This window comes from Gymnoscopelus braueri (genome assembly GCF_963280865.1).
Source record: "Gymnoscopelus braueri genome assembly, chromosome: 1".
NCBI classification, from domain to species: domain Eukaryota; kingdom Metazoa; phylum Chordata; class Actinopteri; order Myctophiformes; family Myctophidae; genus Gymnoscopelus; species Gymnoscopelus braueri.
In genome coordinates this window covers 40698562-40718888 of record NC_137603.1, presented here as the reverse complement: position 1 = coordinate 40718888, position 20327 = coordinate 40698562, and the positions used below count along the sequence as shown (strand labels likewise).

The 20327-nt window shown below is 39.5% G+C and overlaps 3 protein-coding genes across 10 annotated transcripts; 2 read left to right on the top strand and 1 right to left on the bottom strand.

The window, feature by feature from the left end:
• Window positions 1-1155: 1155 nt before the first annotated feature.
• prc1b (protein regulator of cytokinesis 1b) lies at window positions 1156-9990 on the top strand. Of its 4 annotated transcripts, none has more exons than XM_080436317.1 (15): window positions 1156-1278; window positions 2186-2318; window positions 2929-3051; window positions 3550-3783; window positions 4160-4330; window positions 4520-4669; window positions 5359-5506; window positions 5586-5722; window positions 6506-6601; window positions 7105-7251; window positions 7344-7454; window positions 7637-7735; window positions 8470-8572; window positions 9099-9125; window positions 9404-9990. In XM_080436317.1, exons 1-15 carry the CDS (start codon window positions 1268-1270, stop codon window positions 9424-9426), a joined length of 1713 nt encoding a protein of 570 aa, XP_080292443.1. In that variant the 5' UTR covers window positions 1156-1267; the 3' UTR covers window positions 9427-9990. The 4 variants fall into 4 exon arrangements, with proteins under 4 accessions (XP_080292443.1, XP_080292441.1, XP_080292444.1 ...); XM_080436315.1 differs by having other exon boundaries at window positions 8470-8649; XM_080436318.1 differs by lacking the exon at window positions 9099-9125.
• A 732-nt stretch (window positions 9991-10722) lies between these two features.
• LOC308084053 (uncharacterized protein) lies at window positions 10723-16374 on the top strand. 5 transcript variants are annotated; one of them, XR_013933038.1, is made up of 12 exons: window positions 10723-10853; window positions 11717-11805; window positions 11941-12059; window positions 12220-12322; window positions 13377-13474; window positions 13772-13921; window positions 14074-14241; window positions 14322-14391; window positions 14739-14817; window positions 15139-15292; window positions 16008-16158; window positions 16242-16374. XR_013933038.1 is itself a non-coding variant. In XM_080426527.1 (12 exons), the coding sequence occupies exons 1-12, from the start codon at window positions 10747-10749 to the stop codon at window positions 16272-16274; spliced, it is 1275 nt and encodes a 424-aa protein (XP_080282653.1). In that variant the 5' UTR covers window positions 10723-10746; the 3' UTR covers window positions 16275-16374. The 5 variants fall into 5 exon arrangements, 3 of the variants coding, with proteins under 3 accessions (XP_080282653.1, XP_080282654.1, XP_080282655.1); XR_013933039.1 differs by having other exon boundaries at window positions 15994-16158; window positions 16242-16284; XM_080426527.1 differs by having other exon boundaries at window positions 16054-16158.
• Window positions 16375-16676: 302 nt separating this feature from the next.
• Window positions 16677-20084, bottom strand: LOC308084082 (methionyl-tRNA formyltransferase, mitochondrial-like; the record flags this gene model as incomplete). The annotated part of the gene is made up of 9 exons (XM_080426561.1): window positions 19528-20084; window positions 19039-19236; window positions 18760-18882; window positions 17969-18071; window positions 17492-17567; window positions 17311-17402; window positions 17133-17211; window positions 16986-17059; window positions 16677-16874 (listed from the first exon to the last, which is right to left on the bottom strand). Exons 1-9 carry the CDS (start codon window positions 19794-19796, stop codon window positions 16677-16679), a joined length of 1212 nt encoding a protein of 403 aa, XP_080282687.1. The 5' UTR covers window positions 19797-20084.
• Between the last annotated feature and the right edge of the window lie 243 nt (window positions 20085-20327).

Here is a 20327-nt window from a genome sequence, read left to right as displayed (position 1 = left end):
TTAGGCTTGCTTCCAAATCTTTTAATTATTATTTAAACCAGTGGTTCACAAATGTTTTGTGCCAGGGAGCATTTGTGTTGTTAGAATGTTTAAAAAATATTCCACATTTTATTGCAAGAGTTTTTTGAGCTTGTAGATCAGCTATTTTCAAATAGCCGATGCATAATAGGTTGCTCATGCTTGTTATCATAGATCTGGTTGCTTATTTCTCTCACAAAATATGGCAACACTGGCGTGCACTGTGCTCGCTTTTGTTGGTGGATTAGGGAGGGGCGGTTTCTGTTTAGCACGGACGGAAACTCCAACGGTCAACGCCCATTTCAGTCTGCTCGCACACAGAAACTCAGCCAATCATCAACGACACGTTTGAAGTAAAAACGTATGCTCCGTCGCACGATGGTGTCGCGCGTCGAATATAGCAGACCTACAAGCTGACAGCGCGTCGCATCTGCGAATCACAACGAGCTTGTAGGTCTGCTATTTTTATTCAAGTATGAACGATCGGGGCCCAGTGTTGCCAGATTCTACGAGAGAAATAAGCAACCAGGTTTATGAAAACAAACCCAAAAGAAGCGACACATGAGCACTTTATTATTTTTTAACTCTATGCTTTAAACATATACAGCTATTTGAAAATAGCAGATCTAAAAGCTTGTAGATCTGCTATTTTCAAAAGAAAGTCTTGGAGAAAAGTGAAACATTTTGAATATTTGAACAATTTAACAACACAAATCTGGTATGTGGGTCCCTGGCACAAAATATGTTTAGATGGAGTGGGGTCCGGTCGATGGACAAATACATATTCATTTGGGGCAGACAATACTATATTTAAAGTATTTATATGCCAGGAAACATTTGTGTTGTTAGAATGTACTTTCATAAAATATTACAAATATTCCACATTTTATTTGAGTTTTTGAAAATAGCAGATTTAAAAGTGAGCTTGTAGACCGGCTATTTGTAAAATATCGGCTATTTTTAAAATCGCGATGCGACAGCGACGCATAGTTTAAAGTGCTCATGTGGCCTGTTGCTTCTTTTTGGCTTGTTTTTCTAGACCTGGTTGCTTATTTCTCTCACAAAATGTGGCAACGCTGTCTGTGGGCGCGCCGGCCAATCAGAGAGGAGTGTTGCTAAGAGTGCGTATTTTGAATCTGGTAGTTGGGAAACGGACGACTCGAGGAGAGAAGCTGTTGAAAGAACAACCAGTGTTATTGAGATAGTTGTACGGTCATACATCTAATCTGACAAATACTGGGACTTCATCATGAGGAAGAGGTAATAATAGAACGCCATTAGTTTGTCATCATGCGTTGTTTTCTGCACAGTTGCGTTTTACAAACTTATAGCGTGGGTTTAAATTAGATTGTAATTTGCGAAAATGGCCGCTTGCAGCTAGTACTCTTTAGCTACGTTTCTGGAGAAGTCAAGTGTGGGGTAGATGATGAAACTGTTCGACATGTGCATTTTATGTCGGATACAGGATAGCTGGGCACTAGGGACATCTGGGCACCTCAATGTAAAATTGACTATTTTGTCCAAATTGTGAAAAATATATATATATATATATATATATATATATATATATATATATATATATATATATATATATATATATATATATATATATATATATATATATATATATATATATTTGAAAATGGTCTTAAGTAATGTAAAGTATACATGAAGTGAACATTCATCATTATCAGACTTAATTATATCCGTCAACTTCTTGTTTATGCCCCAAAATGACTGGATATACAGGTTTTGTAGCAATTGTAGAAATATTAGACCTTAATTGTTGGATGTTTAAGCATGCTCTAATCATGTATACTTTACTTAAGTTGACTCAAATATTCTATTTTTTACATTATGGACAAAATAGCCAATTTTTCATCGAGGTGCCTAGCTCTCGTTTTAAATCACTCAACGGTTCTGCGTACCACCTGTTTTGAAATGGCTCATAATGCAGGAGGCAGCAGGACTTGCGTTATTGAAAACAAGCTTCTCCAAGTCAACATGATCACTTGCACTAATTTATTGACAGAAAGTAGCTCATAACATGTCTATGGTGGATTTTTATGAAACAAAAACTTGGCAAATACAGAGGATAATCCAAGCTTCATGACCTGGAGAGGTTGAGAACCACTGTCTTAATTAACTGTCCTTGACTCCTTTCTAGTGAGGTGGTTGCAGCCGAGTCTGTGGCTTGTATGAATAAAGCCCTTTATAAACTGAGGGACATATGGGAGGAAATAGGAATCCCTGAGGACCAGAGACTGGAGAGGACGAATACAGTCAAAAAGCACGTTCAGGTGAGAGACATCCCCACGCTACATGATTGACACACTGCCTGCATCTTTATTTAAACCAGAATTGTAAAATCCGGCATGTTCAATTTAAGTCTGAGTCAGTGTACAAAATAAATGTAACCAAATGGATCCAGGTCCATTTGTACACTCACAGAGTTACAGATGGATAAATGAACACTGGGGTCTTTACTGTGCAGTAGCGTTTCAAGTTGTTAATGTTTTATATGATGATTCTGATTGGTGCTGTTTATTTCGGACGAGACGGGAAAGGGCGTTGCAAAGTGTGATTTAAAGACTCACTCCACCAAAAGAGTTTGAGACTTTGATTGTGACTTTACACCATGCAAACAACCTTTGTGTGTCCTCAGTAAAACTGTTTCAGTGAGTGCTGAAAACCAGATTTTGGTTGCAAAACAAAACATGCTTTAGAGATATGCAGAGTGAAAGAACCACCACAGCTTTGATGGCTTTTGGCCTAGGGCCTTTAAGCATGACAGCATAAGATACAGCTTCTTGTACTAACACAACTCCAAATGTAAACGCTGAAGTTGTTTTTTTTTATACAGTCTCAAATTGCTTCTGCCCTACTGATTATAATTTCTATTCCAAACAGGATTTACTGGACGACATGATTGTTGAGGAAGAGGCTCTGAAGAAGAGACTCTTTGACAGCATCGAAAAATGCCGGCATGCGTTGTCCAAACTCTGTCTGGAACTTGAGTTACCTATGAGTGAAGTAAGCAAGACTTTTTTTTCTGTAAGAATTTTTATTTTATTTTGATATGACATGTGATGTGAAACTGAGACAGGAAGGTGAGAGGGATGTGGAGGCGGGACAACATCATGGGGTGAGATCCTGTAAAGTGCATCGGGTCGGATTCTAACCTGGGTCAGCTGCTGGAAGGACATTGTGGTATGTGCTCCGGGGCTTCCAGCAGGACTAGAATAACCTGTTGATGATAGAAGCTGGTTTCTGTCAGCAGATGCTTAATTCCATCTCAGGTTTCAGCCAGTCCATTCTTAATACAGAATATGCAGCTCGTGGTTACTTCTGAAGCATATATGTTTTCTGCCAAAATGGTTATTTTCGTGTCTAGCATTGCTGTATGATACTCCTGTATCAGCCAATGATGTATCCTACATCATGATGTATCCTACATCATTGGCTGATAGCCAACATCTTTAATTATACTGCTGGTGTGAGTTTTGAAAAATGTTCTATCTATCCCTTCAGAACCAGGGGGAGATGACAATTCTCCAGAAAGAGAGGGACCTCCGTACAAGGGTGGAGGTGCTGGTGAAGGAGAGGAGTCAGAGGTTGCAGCAGCTAAAAGCCCTGCTAGAGGTGGACCATGAGCTGTGTGACATCCTGTGTTCAGAGCCATACGGCATCGACGAGGCCTCTGTTCCCGCTCTGGAGCAACTTGAAGCCTTTCGCAGACACATCGCAAGCCAGACAGCAGAGAAGGTGAGAGTTTAGCCTGATTTAGCCTCGGAAACCCAGGCTTTTTTTTGAGCAAGTGTCGGCAAGTGACATTATGACAGTAGAAATTAAGCTTTCGATTCATTTTAAGAAAAGGACCTTATTGGTGTTGTGTACAAAATATCTCACTTTATACGCAATTAATCTAGAATATATAAAAGTTTCACTTTTTGAATTATATTACAGAAGAAAATCTAAGCTGCCCGACCCTTGCTGTGAAAAAAAACTCAAAGGCTCAAATCCACCTTTTCAGACTCTCTTTCCCCACCTAACTCAAAGTTAAAAGAAGCATGATTTTCTTCATATTCAGATGTCGTTGGGCATTTTTGATTACACAGCATACTGCTTTTTGTTTGTTCAGGAACGAAGGCATGAGGAGTTTGTAGACCTCAGGAATCAAGCTATTCTGCTAATGGGGGACTTGGACCATCTCCCCGAGACCACCTTTGAGAAGGACGTTGTTGGCGAGGATGAGGAGGCCATCTGCCTGTCCAGAGAAAACATTAGATCACTCCAACTACTGATTTGTCAGGTGTGATATTTTTGCAAACATATGAAACCGAACAATGGTGTCACCACCATTGCAAACAGTTTTGATGAAAGGTGTGACACATTGGAACAATGTCCCTTAATGATGGGTGTTGTGTTGTAGGATGAAATATTTCTGATGCTATGTGTAGTGTGGTAACTGAAGCTGGTGTTTCCCATGCTAATACTGCAGCTAGAAGGACGGAAGGCAGAGAACGAAGCTTTGTGTGAGGCTCACAGAGAGAGGATCCAGAGACTGTGGGACAGACTGCAGGTTCCCCAGGAAGATAGGCAGGCCTTCTCAGAGCACTTGGTCACATCCAAGAGGAAGAACCTAGAAGCAGTAAGTGAAAACCCTTTTAGAAGGAGCGAGGGTAAGATTACCTAACTCGAAGAGGTCAGAATTCTCTTTCAAGCACCCACGCTGTTTCATATTCTATGTAATCATGAATAAAGTTCTCAGTCATCAGGACTAGACATGATTTCAGTCATCTGGATTGCATAGACTTAAGAGGCCTGCAACCTGCATGTCTTTCTCTGGCTGTAAATTTTAATACAGCTGCTGCACCATGTCGCTGGTAAAGTCAAGCCCTATAGTACTGTAACAAAAGTTGTTCAAAATACCATTAGATCTTCTCTTCCATAAAACATTTTCCATAAAACCTAAACCTAATGGGTTTCATAAAAACAATGGTTAAAGCCTCAATTTACAATTTCTTAAACTGTTTGTTTGGCTGTATGTACAACAGCAGGAATATAGGTTTAGAATGATAATACCAAAGTGCAGTTGAAGTAGAATTGTTTAGGAAACTGAGTGCTATGTGAGGAATCTTTTTGCTATGTCTAATAAATCTCAGATTGGGACTTGACCTAAAAACAAATTACAAAAACTGCCATTCGCTAAATATTTTATTTAACTGTTTTGCTTTAATCCCTGTATAATACAAATTAGACTTTGAGATTACTCATGTGCATCCAGCCAGACGGCGTCTTCTGCTCGTAGCTCATCTTTGTCTCCATTTTTCTTGTCAGTTACAAGCTGAGGTCGAGCGCCTGGAGGAACTCAAACTACTAAACATCCGTAACGTTACAGACGCCATCCGCTCTGAGATAGCTGTTTTGTGGGAAAAGTGTTTCTGTAGCACCGAGCAGCGGCAGGCCTTTGTACCATATTTTAGCGGTGAGTGTGGTCCATGACTTTTGGTTCATTCATAAATCACAACACAAGGTACTAAAGCACCAGCTCTGTATTATTTCAGAGGAATTTACGGAGGAGCTACTGGGAATGCATGATGCTGAGATCCAACGTCTCAAACAGCATTATGAAGACCACAAAGAGCTGTTTGAAGGTGTTCACCAGTGGCAGGACAACTGGAGACTTTTCCTGGAGCTGGAGGTGTGTAGTCTTAATAGTTGTGGATGGGGGCCTACAGAGATGAAGTGAGAAACTGCAGGACCCCATCCAAAGTTGCAACAGGATATAAAGTGGGGGCTGTCAGATCAAACAATGGAAGGCAGACACAGGCAGGACTTTTTCTAGCCCACCTCTGTGCATTACGAGTATAAATTCCACAATAGTATTGATAACCTGGGCTACAGCTACAAATTGCCTTAACAGACAAGTGAAAGATGCATGGTGTGGGGGTAACATTGGTTTCTCACCTGTTTGACATTGTTCAGGAAAGGAAAAAGAAAGTAACATACTTGAACCAAGTTCTGGCAGTAAAATCAAAGTCATGCTGTGTCCGCTGACAACTAGCGTATCTAGTCGCATTATGCACTCGCTGATTGACAGCCTAGCTCTGGTCCATAGCGTTAGAAGGAGGAGAACTCCTAATTAGTGCTGCACGATTAATCGAAAAAAGATCGTGATCTCGATTCAGACACCTATGCGATCTCGATTTTGAATTATGACGATTTTTTTTTCAATAAAAAAAAATATATATTTTTTTTTTGCTTCATATTTTTATATTTACAAGAGAATTGTGTGAGAATCGTGATCTCAATTCTTATGGAGGAAAATCGTGATTCACATTTGAGCAAGAATCGTGCAGCCCTACTCCTAATGCTATGGACCAGAGCTAATTGACAGCCTATGTATTAATAGGCCGTCGTGCTCACATTCAAGATGCTATATCAAGAACTGGTGTAATACTGGAGTCGTGTTTGTCCCTTTCAGAAAAAAGCCACTGATCCAGCGAGATTTAACAACAGAGGAGGGAATCTGCTCAAAGAGGAGAAACAGCGGACAGAATTGCATAAAAGCCTGCCCAAGGTGAGATGTCGCACCACACGGATAGTCTTTAAAGTCCAGATGGATTGGCATTTGCAAACTAGTATCAAACTTCCATATCATGATGTATTTCAGAGTGACAGGCAGGACATGACATTGATTTTAATGTTAAAGCGTGCTTGTCATAACGAATTACAAAATATATTGTTAAATAGTTGCACAATATGACTGGGGATGTGTGCTAAAAGAGAGAAAAGGGCATTTTTCTTTTCATCTTGGCTGGTATCACATCTTCTCAAAATGCTCAGTTGAAAAGAACTTCATTCGATTTAGCTCACTACATATTTTCCATTAGTCCAACTTTTCTGTGCATATCTCTGCTTTTGTAGAAGACCTGACTTCAAATAAGACTCCCGTCATCGTGTCTGGCATGTCTCCCTTTCTGAATTTAGTTTTCTATCTCTTTGCACACAAACATTGCACACACAAAAACGGATACCTGACAATATACAAATGTATGTCTTTATTTTTGCCATTTCTTTCAGCTTGAGAAAAAACTGAAAGCCGAGATCGATGCCTGGGAAAGCACGCAGGGACGCGAATTCCTGGTAAATGGGCAGATGTTTCTCCAGTATGTGGCAGAGCAGTGGGAGCTCTACCGCATAGAAAAAGAAAACGAGAAGCTAGAAAGGGTGAGAAAGATGTGTGATTCTTGCTTAATCCTCATTTGCTGTATATTAACCTTGAAAAATGTGGTAACGGCCTCTCTTTTGAATCCTGACAGCAAATCAAGAAAAACAAGCAGACAGAGGTGGAGATGCTCTACGGAACCATGAAGCCAACACCCACCAAAAGGAGACTGCTTACCAGCACTACCCCCAATAAAACACGGAAGGTGAGGAAAAGTTTATAGTTCACATATTTAGTTATGGCTTAGTAGAAATGGCCAAAATCCTAGCCTCTTTACCCTTTCTTTTTAATATATGCCTACCTGGATAATTTAAGTTCCTTTTGGCTGTCTGCAGACATTGCAATCACTAACCACCACCCCTCCCTCTATCATCAAAATCTTAACAGTTTAATGCTACCTCCAGCTCCGCTAGTGTCTACTCTAACAGCACAATGCGCTCAGGCTTTGGGATTGCTGCCTGTCGTTCACCTCCCTCTGCAAATAAGGTTGGTATAATCCCCTGTCGATTCTGATCTTGAATGTGTACTACTGATCTTGAATGTTTTTACATGAGTAATGAGGACTTCAGCAAAGACTATTAAAAATAAAGACATACCAAAGACTATAAAAATGGTACCCAATGCCTCCCTGCTTGGCACTCTGCATCAAAGGTTGGATTGGGGTAAGTCCCTGTGACATACATGTCCAGGGGGTGTACTTAGACATCATGGCCCTCACGGTACAGGAGATAGGCTCCTGACCTATGGGCCACATACTCGGGAACAGTTGGTTCCCAAGGCTACTTAACGTGGACTTAGAAGAAGTGCTGTCAGTCTTTCCAAAGCATTTGCACTGTTCTTTTTAGAAACCTAAAATAATATAAACTATTTTATCTGTTTGATGACTACTAGTTCATGATGATGTTGGTTCATTAATGACTCATCTCTATGGGTCCTCTGATTAATCTATAGTTTGAACATAAATGTGATTGGTAATTTGACTTTGATGATCTTGGATTACATTTTTGTGAGGCATTGCTTTTTTTCCTTCAAGTTGTTGATCTGTTTCACAAACATGTACAACAACTTTGAATGGACAGAAGATATTAAATGGTTATCTGAACTGGATTTGTATATCAAGGCCCTTTTCTAATGTAATAAACAAAAAAGACATTGAAGCAGGTACACTGGTTAACTTACATCTTCAATCTTCCCTTTCTCTACTGATGTGCATTATCCAGAGTCCACTAGTACGGACACCTGGACGGGCTAAACCTCCGCACCAAGGCCTACATGGAAGTAACAAGGAGAACATGGGCCAGGCTAAAGGAACTCCAGTAAGCGGTGCGTTGATGACCCCTGCTAGTCCACAGTGTAACTTCAGCGTAACGTCTGTTGCCAGCACATATTCTGAATTTTTGGTAATTTTAAACTTTGTCTTCTATTTCTTTCTCCAATTTACTGATCTTAAAGCTGCATTATGTTAATGTCCTGTTCTACCCTGGATTTGAACATGTCTCCTGCACAAGTGCTGAAATTCTTACCACTGAGCTAAATAGAGCTTGCTTGCTCAAATTTATTTTGACCTAAAATCTAGGTCTAAATTCGTGTCAAACCAGAAACAGGATTGTGTAAGGTATCAAATTAGAAACGAATCTAAATGTCTCAATATAGAAGAGCAGGGAGACCAAATACAACCACCCCAATTGTATAAGTTATTACCATACAGATTGGACAAAATGTATTTACAAAAAAAGTTACATAATACAGCTTTAAGTCCTATGCACTGCAGCCACACAGGTTTTAGTGTTTTTTTTAGGTGTTTTTGTTGATGTAAGAGGCTAATGACATAAATTGGTTTATGTTTTAGGACTTGGTCAACATCAGTTCAGTCAAGGTGTGTGTTGTGTGATGCTCAATAACACCAGTTAATCCTTGTTGCATGCTAATAATTTATTATTTAAAGTTTTACACAAGATTTTTGTGTCAGGGATATTAGGCCAGGCTGTGAGCTGCTGTTTTTTCTTCTTCCTTTCTTACTGACTAGTACTTCCTAACACACACCTTTCATTTGATATTGGAGCAATTATGATCTGCTAATTACAGCAAGTTACAGATTGATATGGCTCGTGTATGTTCTGTCTGTGACCTGACTTTTGTCTCTTCTTTTCACAGCGAGACTTTTCAAAGGCCGGTAACACCAACAGCAAGCCAGCTGTCCTTAACTCCACCATTAGTGACCATTGATCCCATTATCGACACAATCAAGTCTTTTTATTTATAAATGGCATTTTAACAAAAGTAAGCCCAAAGTAATCTCCTTCCTCTCTGCAACTTGTTCACGACCTTACTATTGGTGTGTTATATTCATAGAAATGAAGGAGATGATTAAATTGTACAAAGTGTTTGAATAATACACCGTGGTATCATATTTTAACTAACACTACATACCCCTCCTGTTACAAATGCATATTGTAATGTCTGTCTGCATCTTCCACTGCACACAATGTCAAGGGGCACGGGGGACAAAGACGATTGGATCAGCTTTTCTGTATATATGCTATCTAGGGTCATGGGCATAATGTGTAGAGTATTACTATTTTGCACTTTGTATTTTACTGTATAGTTTTATTTACACTCACGCTGTTCCATTGTCAACTGTTTGAATGCACATGTATATATTATATATGTTTTAGCTGACGAGTTTTATGTTTTTGTGTCGCTTTGATTGCTTTGATCTTTCTACACAATAAATCTTTTAAAATTGATTCATTCTTGTGTTGTGTCTTGTGGCGTGCCCAGATCCAGTCAATTTGTTGTTACTTTTACCAGAATCGTTTTAATTCCACTGCTATTATTATTAACAATTGACTTGTTGTGCAAAGTTGTGTAAAATATAAAATTATTGATGACGTTCCCAGTCGGACTCATTAAAGGCTGACCAACAACAATGTTGCCATGTCGGCTATTATAAGCGACTTTGGGCTTATTTTTCTGTAAAGTTGCTTGTAAAAATTGGTAGTTGCGTTTTTTTGGGCTTGTTTCTAAAGTGTAGGCCTACTTGCTTGTTTAGACTTGCTTCCACATTTCTTAATTCTTTAAACCAGTGGTTCTCAAATATTTTCATGCCAGCTAGCATTTGTGTTAGAATGTTTCAAACAAGTATTATTTTAAGAGTTTTTGAAAATAGCAGATGCGACGCGTTGTGAGCTTGTAGATCGGCTATTTTCAAATAGCCGATGCATACAGGTTTACAGTGCTCATGTGGCGTAAGTTGCTTCTTTTGGTTTGTTTTTGCTTTTGTTGTTTTTTGGCCGGACCTTTTAGACAAAAGCATCATAAATGTAACTGTTGTTTTACATTCTTTTGCCTAATAAAATTTTCAATCAATCAATCAAATTTCCTAGACTTGGTTGCTTATTTCTCTCACAAAATCTGGCAACACTGACAACATCCGGTCCAGACACTGTTGTGAGTTGACGTCTATGGTTGACGTGCACCACGTTGCTATATTACTAATGGATTACTTTGAAGAGGACTTGGTAGCTGCTTTACGAGAAGTGGTTCACGGTGGAAACTGGCAGTGTATAGGAAAGACGTCCGACTTCCACTCACCATGCACAAAGTAACTAGTAGCCACACATTTTCGAAAAGCCGATTAAAATGGCTATTTTCGAATAAGTAAATGGGCCATTGCCTTGTTAGTAATGTTGCTATCCATGTCATTGCTGTGTTAATGCTGCCAATTCTTTTCATGTTATAGATCATTGTTTCTATCAAAGACCATGTACAAAATATATAATCTCAAGCAAAGACAAAATGTGATTTGTACCAGATTTAACTACTAGTCCTAGACTCCTAGTACCTACTACATTCGTCCCTGAGTAGCTCTGGGTCAGAGCGTTAGCGAGTTCTCTCTAACGCTCTGTTAGGAGCAGTGCTCTTCCCATGGACTGAAAATGCCTCTACTGTGCGAGGTCTCCAACTGTAGTACAAAATAAATAACTTATTTCGCTACTCATAGAAACAAAGGCTGTTTGGTGTTGTTGAAAGACGATTCTCCATGGTGGGAAACGTCTCAGGACCCCCAGCACCTTCTTTGCACAATACACTTTTGGGCAGAAAACAAAATATGTCCGCCAGACGGAAATGATTTAAATTACTCACCTGCGCCCTCTACAGATCTGGTCAATGTAAATTACCATTGACCAGATCTATAGAGGACGCAGGTGAGTAAATAAAATAAACTTATTGTGTTTTTAACACATTAAAAACAGTGCAAGACATAATCATACCTGCAGCATCTAACCACCTAGCATCCAGCTCAAACATACTAAGGCAGAATACAATACTCAAAATGCCACCTAGGCTACACATATCTTTTTTCTATTTTTTAATGGTAACACAGCCACAGGAGAAAATATGGTAATCTGTACATCAGACATAATGTCATTACAATGTTAACAGTATTGTCCCTCCTATCAACAGGCTCTTCTCTGAGGATGGGGAGCATATTGTCCTGGTCCACACTGAAGATGATAGGTATTGGGCAATGGATTCTTCCTGTCCCCATGAAGGTGTCTTCAATTCCATTCCATCATCTAATATTAGTGAAGGCTGTCACATATTAGATACAGGAATAATGTCTACATTCAGGGATTTAATTGATAAGGATGGTATAGTATACTATAATGTAATATGTCAACACACAGGTGGTCCTCTTGAACTGGGGGATATTGAAGATATCGGAAATGGAAAGATGGCACTTGTGTGCCCGTGGCATCACTTTGACTTCTGTCTGGAGACAGGTGCCTCTTCCACTGGACTTCAGGTAGAGTACATGGAACATAACTATAAATGCATGCCATATTTGGACCTCGAAAGCAGGGCCAGCAATGAAACTTTAAGATTTGTATAATAAGATTTTGTTGATGTTTACAGATTTGGCATACAAATATTTTCATGATTTTATAGTTTCTGTTTAACTGCAGAACCCGGTCTACGAGGTCAGAGTTGTTCAGGGCAAAGTTTACATCAACACTCAGAATGAACTGTCCTTGACCCCTATTCCAGAAACAAAGGTATCATGCACAGGTAAGGCTTACAGTGGACAGACAGTACTTTGCAATATTTCTTAATCAGAGTTAAGGACAGGGACAAAAAAATGATGTACTGTACAGCAGTCAATTAAATCTGGACTCGGGTGCATAATTAAAGGTAGGGTAAGTGATTTTCTTTGGTTAAAATAAGTGTTAAATAGCTCTATATTCTGATAGTACTCATTGCTATAGAGTGTTTGTTCAGTAAAAGGAGTCTCCTTGTCTCTCCAACTCTTTATAAAACAGAAAATGCATTTTCGTTTCAGTTTCAGTTTCATTTCCAATTTTATCCAATCAGGATAGAGAACTCAATCAGGATATAGATTAAACAAGTGAAATTGGAAGTGATGACACTAAGAAATGAGCAGGCAAAATTGGAACTGGAACACTATAAAAATGAAGCTTAAAAATGGGTACTTTCTCCTGATTGGCTGAGATTTTGACACCTACCGGAAAATGTATTTTCTGTTGGAGAGACGGGGAGACTCCTGTTACTGAACAAACACTCTATACAGTAGCAATGATTACTATCAGAATATAGTGCTTTAACCTTTTAACAAAATACTTTTTGTTTTAACCCAAAAATATCACTTACCCTACCTTTAAGGATAAGAGCGCTGATCTTAATTTGTAAAAGAAATCTATAGATTTCCATATTTGGACTATTTCTGGCAATGTACACATGTTCCCACACTTATATTTTACATTCAGTGCCCATTTTGATCATTTGGAAATTGTAGGCCTGTTGTCAGCTATTTCCTTTAGATAAGACCCTCAGACAATATTTATTTTGAGTAAATATTGTAAATATCTAATTTAAACCTTTGAACACATGTGAAAATAAATAATTATTTGTTTTTAGGTCATGCAAAGTAAATCACAAAGTTGTGTAATTTAAAATTAGGTCGAAAATTATGTTGAGAACTGAGGTACAATGTTGATAGCTAGTTCTGTCAGAAAGCCAAATGGATAACCCACACAGCTATTGTCTTTCAGAGAATACAGTATGTGAGATTGTCAAAATATGTTGTCTGTCTGTTTCTGTTCAGACAAATTATCTCCTGATACCATTAAGCTGTGCCCTTCTGAAGACACACTCTGCTACTGGGCAACAAAGATCCTCTGCACTCCAGATCCAAGAGAGAAGGCAATAAATACTTAATCCATATTTAAAGATACTAAGGATTCATAATCATGAGCGATGTCACTAGCATCAACATGTGGGAGTTCTATAATAATTATGATTATGATTCACACTCATGGGATCAGGGTCCTGTGTCACTACAAGCAACACACACTTACCAATGGTGATTTCACTGTCCTCTAGTCTATATATAGCCTTAATCCAGCAACTGACATATCTATTCCATCACTTCAAAATCATGAAAAATGCTATTATGCTTCAGCTGCATACATACTCATCAGTTGCGACCAACTGTTTCAGGTCAACTTGACATTGGAGGTTCAGGAGAGATGGAACTCAGGATCGATAACAGAAGTGGGCCAGGCTGCTCCACCACAGCAGCCCAGTAGGAAAGAGAACCTGACAGTGCTTGAACCAGGCAAAATTAAACGTGGCAAAGGAGGCACTCAGGTTAGCTTTAAATAAACTTAAAACACAATATCAGTGTGCCAAATTAACTGTACAAATAACCAAGCCAGGGTTACAAAATGGACATGACAAAATTCATAATTCAGTTAAAGACATTCTTTTTTGTGTGCATTCATGTGTGTGTAATGATGCAGGCTAGCCGGATAGCCCTCCTCCACTCCCTGGCTAACATAGAGCAGTGGGCTATCGACTTGTCCTGGGATGTCATCGCTCGATTTTCAACTGTCAAAGTGCAGACTGAGGACCCTTTGCCTCGTCAGTTCTTCAGTGATTTTGTTAAAGTGGCTGGAGACGAAGCCAAGGTAATAATTTTTCACATGACAGTATAATTGACTGTTCTATGCTAGGTTACAATGACAATGTGTTCTACTCTGATCCACAGCATTATCACCTTTTAGAGAAAAGAATCACGGAACTGGGAAGTTTCTTTGGTGCTTTACCTGTACACAACGGTTAGTAGTTACTCTGATGGATAATATTTGGTGTGAGAGAATCATTCTGCAGTACAGGCAGAAAATACATAAAGCTGATAAACAAATGCTGTATTTTGGGGCTGTAATAGGTGTGTTTACTTTGGTAATGTTTCTTTAAACTTTGTAGTCAAATACTGACATTTTGATTTATGGTGTGTAAGAATGTTTCAAATGGCACATTTTCCTCCTTCAAATCAAATTGTTCTCACAATGTACTTGTGTTCATATAACCCTAACTTATGTTGTCAAAAAGGTTCCATACGATATTGAGCCTTATTTAGCAATATGGACTCACTACTCTGCTCTCTCACTGCTATTCTCAACAGGACTGTGGCAGTCAGCAACAGAAACCTCCCATGACCTTCTGGCAAGACTTGCTATTGTACATATGGTTCATGAAGCCAGGTAAACCAATGCATCTTAATACTGGGTTAAAGCTCTTTGGTTTTATCCTGTATTATACTTAACTCCCAGTCAAATAACTCGGATAGATCCAACACTAAAATGACTGTACTATTGTCAATTCATTGTAATTTCTTTTTTTTACCGAACTGATTAGACGGATTCCAAACATACCATGCTTTGGGAAATGGTTGTCAGTAATGTCAAGTATACCATGAGTCAATGGGCTAAACATGCCTTTCCACCATTATGGTCTTTTTAAAATGAATAGGGGTTGGGGAGGCCCTAAATCTGGACCTAATCTTTATTTTGTGATTTTTCCAGGGGATTGGATGTCCACCCCCAGACCCTGTCACGTTTTGCTGCACAGAATGACCAGCCGTCTGTAGACATTTTGGAGGTCATCTACAGAGATGAGATCACACATGTCGCAGCAGGTCTGAGGTGGTTCACCTACATCTGCTCAGAAGAAGGAAGGGTATGACCATTGATGAACCACTAGCTCTTAAATCCAAATGCGTTGTCGTGCAATGATATATATGTCACAGGGAAATTGGCATTCGTTGGGAAATTGGAAAGGTATGCTCGTTTTTAGGCGCAGGGCTTCGGCGCGAGGCGGGGCTTTGATGCGAGGCGGACCTGGCTTTTTGTTGTTCCCCCCCAACATAGCAACCAGGAAGCTACGCCGAAAATAAAATGGATAATATGAGAGAAATATTCTATGACAGGTTGGATAATGAAGCGGTTAGCCAAGAGGCGCGCCGACTCAGCAGACCTTGAGGCCGAGGAGGCGCGCCCGAGCGCCTCCAGGTGCGAGTGCACGCGCCGACCGGCCGATGGTCTGCTAATCAAGTCAGCGCCGTCCGAGTTGTAAACCGATAGGGGGAGAATAGATCTTTTCATGGGTTACTATCCACGACACTCTCTAATTAGCGGGCCGTGCACATAGAGAGAGAGTGAGAGTGAGCGTACGTAACAGGTGTGTTGATTACATAGACAGATTAACGTCACCAGTCGCAATCAAAGTGAATCGATAACAAAGGGGGAAGCGAGGAAAACGAGCGCTCCTTTTTCAATTTCACTGGTTTTCCAATTTCCCTGTAACATATACATTCTGCTTCAGTTCACCATAGTTTCCACAGAATTGTCCTGCTTCATTTAATTTTCCATTTCATGTAGGTTTTGGTACGCAGAATAGGATCTCTCCTTACGTCGACAATATAATTCTGATCCTTACAGGAATGCCTATCAACATTTCATAACTTGGTGAAACATCATTTCAAAGGGTACTTGAAGCCCCCTTTTAACACAGAGGGAAGGACAACGGCTGGCATGACAGAGGAGGTAGAGGCCATTGCAAATATAACACCGATATTATCCTCCACAGGATGTATGCACAATCTAACTGCCTTGTTTCTCTTCACTAGTGGTATGTTCCCCTTGTGAAGCCATCCAGTTGATTATGGTTCCTAGATGAGCGCGAAGACTCCGCAGACTCAACCAGGAAAAAATACACTTTGTACACTGATGCAACTATACAGAGTTAACATGTTTTATTTTGTATCAAATTGGTGAAAGTATTTGACTTGGTAAATTCACCTCCACACCAGTGTCTTGCAAATGCTGGAAATCATGTACATTGTGTAAATGTTTATTTATGTAAATAAATAGTACTGTTGTTAACTGTTGACTTTTCAATTTCAGACATATTGGTGCAGTGTGAGTTAATACATCATTTTATATGCATAATACATCATTTTATATGCATAATCTTATGGCTTAGCCAAAATAAATGTCTTAAAACAGACATAAATGAGCAACCTCCCAGGTATTATTTGTTGTCCAGGCCACTATGCTGCATCTCAAGAACTAGACTGTTTCACAGAGTCTTTTTTCAATGTGGTTCCATTGTCCTTTTTACTAAGAAAGAGCCATTCCTGGGGGTGATGGGAGATCTTACTGTTACTGTTGATGATGCTCTGGTGGAGGTATCCATTGTAGAGGTCTGCTGCTGAGAGCCTTTTCTGAAGTACCACTGTCTTGAAACCAACCCAGCCATCCTGAGCCATGGATCATAATCCAACACATGAGTAAAATAAGAGGTACTTAAATGTACTGATTAGATTACTACTACTTATTAGATGTGGGTAATCTAAAGTTATGATGCATACCTTACAACACACAGCCAGGATATTTGATTCTTTCTGATAGCTAATAGATCCAGGGATCGGCATCCTTCCTCGACCTGTAACCAACATGTAAGTTAATACTGTTGGTCATGAAAGTGATAATGATCTTGTGATTTATATTTAAGTTACCTGATAATGAAATGTGGCATTTTCCAGCAAAGTCCAGAAGTTTAATTGTCTTGCCCATCCATATAGTTCGCAAAGAAATCTAATAAAACATAAGACAGCACTTGTAACTATTCATAAGCAGTAAATTGGACAGTTTTTGCATTGCCCATACAGAACTGCACCACTGAAGAGTCATTACCCGAGATCCGATGGCACGAAATAGGCGATCAATGTCATCACAGGTCTGCTCCTCCCACACCAACCAGCTCATAGATTGACTAATTTTGGGGGCTGATAGAGAAAAGCAGCAGTAAACCAAGGCCTAGAATTCCTCTCATCATGCATGAAGAATGTCATGCGTGTCTGTCAAACGTACTTACCTGCCGTTGCACCTATCTGATTTTGTTCCCTTTTGTTTGCAATTCTCTCACTAAGTGTTTTCAATGTGTCAACCATCTGTAATCAAGAGCACATTTCCAACAAATGGCATGGGTCACATCTATGATGATTATTTTCATATTACATTTATCTGATGCTTATTTTACTCATGTTTTTATTATATGCAATTAATTGAGCATAGAACTGACAAAAATAAGGGAAAGTACAACATGTTGGTTCTCAGAAACATGAAATTGCTACGTTTACCCAAAATATTACATATTAGAGATATCTACATAATATATCGCTAACCCCATTATTAAATTACTAAAATGTAATAAGTAAATGTAATATTAACTTGTTGATACATTATTTGATTAATTGTTTCGCCTTCCTATCACTGTCTCACAGTCAGTAAACTGAGAAAGAAGAGGACAAGAGAAAGAGTGCCTGCTAAATTGTAATGTAACTTGACATACTAAATGAGCACCCTTGGTGGCCAGAGTAGCTCCAAGCTGATCAGCAGTACATTTATCAGGAACCTGATAGATCTGTTGGTGGAGAATGGGGCCCACATCAAACCTGCAACATAAAATGTATTATGTTTTATTCTGGAATATTTTATAGTAGAATAGAATACTTAAAGGTAGGGTAAGTGATATTTTTTGGTTAAAACAAAAAGTATTTTGTTAAAAGGTTAAAATACTATATTCTGATAGTAATCATTGCTATAGAGTGTTTGTTCAGTAACAGATGTCTCCCTGTCTCTCCAGCTCTTTAATAAACAGAAAATACATTTTTCGGTAGGTGTCAAAATCTCAGCCAATCAGGAGAAAGTACCCATTTTTAAGCTTAATTTGTATAGTGTTCCAGTTAAAATTTTGTCTGCTCATTTCTTAGTGTCACCACTTCCAATTTCACTTGTTTAATCTATATCCTGATTGAGTTCTCTGTCCTGGTTGGATAAAATTGGAAATGAAACTAAAAAAAAAAAAAAAAAAACTACAAAATACATTTTCTGTTTTATAAAGAGCTGGAGAGACATGGAGACTCTTTATATGGACAGGACACTCTATAGTAATGAACACTATCAGAACATAGACCCATTTTGCAATTATTTGAATAATTGCAAATCACTTACCCTACCTTTAATTGACATACAATCAAAAGCAATATTATCACCTTTAAAAATGTCAACATGGATATGTCACAAAAAAAACAAAGCTTGATTGTAGTCAGGCTCATGGAGAAACGATGGGTGAAGGCCTACCTATCAGGGCGTATCTGCATGATGGTGACTCCTGTGACAGGGTCCCCATGCAAAATAGTGTGGAACACTGGGGCTGGACCTCGCCACCTTGGGAGTAGGCTAGGGTGGACATTCAGAATCCCACTGGAAAGAGCATACACAAACACACAATCAGTATTTTCAGGATTCATTGTCATAATTCTCTTACTAGGCAACATTCTATGCAAGCACTTGGTATACATACTGATATGTTATCTATTCATAAAGCTATTAAGGTCTTAAAATGGGAAGAGCAATTACTATGGAAACTGCTTGATAAGTCCTTCCCGGAGTAAGCAGCCAAAGGAGACCACAACTCCAACATCAAAGCGCCCATTGAGATCCCCTGGGGGCCAAGGATGAACAGGAAGCTGGTTCTGGTGAGCAAAGGTATTCACTGGGACATCACTGGATAATGTGACCACTTCAAGTGTCTCCACTAACCCGTCATTCGAACTCCTGCAAACAGACAACAGAATGTATTTCTTCACTTTTCACCTGCCTGGCATCAATGCTAAGAGCAACTGCAAAATGTGAACATTCGGTGCAAGTTTGGTTTGGTAGAGGCTGGCAAAATAGTCAATTCTAGCCCTAAAACATGAGTGAACCATGGCTAAGTCAATTCCATCCCACCTTTTGACAGGTAACTTCCCTGTAATTAGAGAGGGGGGTAAATAGCACATCCTCGGCTGTTGACATTCAAAATCTAAGGTACTTTGATGTTGTGCCCTTGAGCTGAGTGAGTCCTACCTGCTGGATGTGAGGAGTTTCAGGGATTCAACAGAAAAATCATCCGTTCCAAAGAACAAAATCCTCCAAGGTGGTCCTGATGTTGAGTGGCATCTATTGGCTACCAGACAGACTGAACTCTGTATACAGTGTCTGTGCTGATGATGGCTGTTGTTGATGTTGTTACTCCACAGTCCAAATGACACTCGTTTCTGTATAATGCCACAGTTGCACAAACGACTCAGCATTTTCAGCGCAACCTGCCTTGTTTTAAGAGTATTCCACATCATCGGTGTAGCAGCCCTCGGTCCACCAGTGTCACCAACAGTTTGACATCTAGAGACTGAAGTTAACCTCTCGTCACCAGGCTTTCCACACGGATGACAAGTTGACGTATTTGGCTCTGTCGCTGTCCATTGGTTCTAATGGCAATAGCGCCAATTCATGTGGGAACGAATGCACAACAGTATCACTGCCATGCATCAAAGATCTGTCCTTGTGTTGTGAGTGTATTTGAGAGATTATATAAACGAGACGTCGCTACAACACTGGGTGTGCAGGCCATGGGCGCAGCCATGTTTTTCAGTCCCTCGACTAAAAGCTCTCGTCCTTCCAATATATTCCATCAATGGTTCCTACTAGAACGACGCTCTTTGTTTGTCCAGTGGTTCCCAAACTGGGGGTCGGGGCCCCCAGGGCCCAGGGGGGGTCCCCAGATGATTAGCTTAATGTGCGACATTGTTTTCTCACTCAACAGTAAACAAACCAACATAGCCTACAGTATAGTGTATCTGCACATTTCTAAAGTTACAATGTTAAGA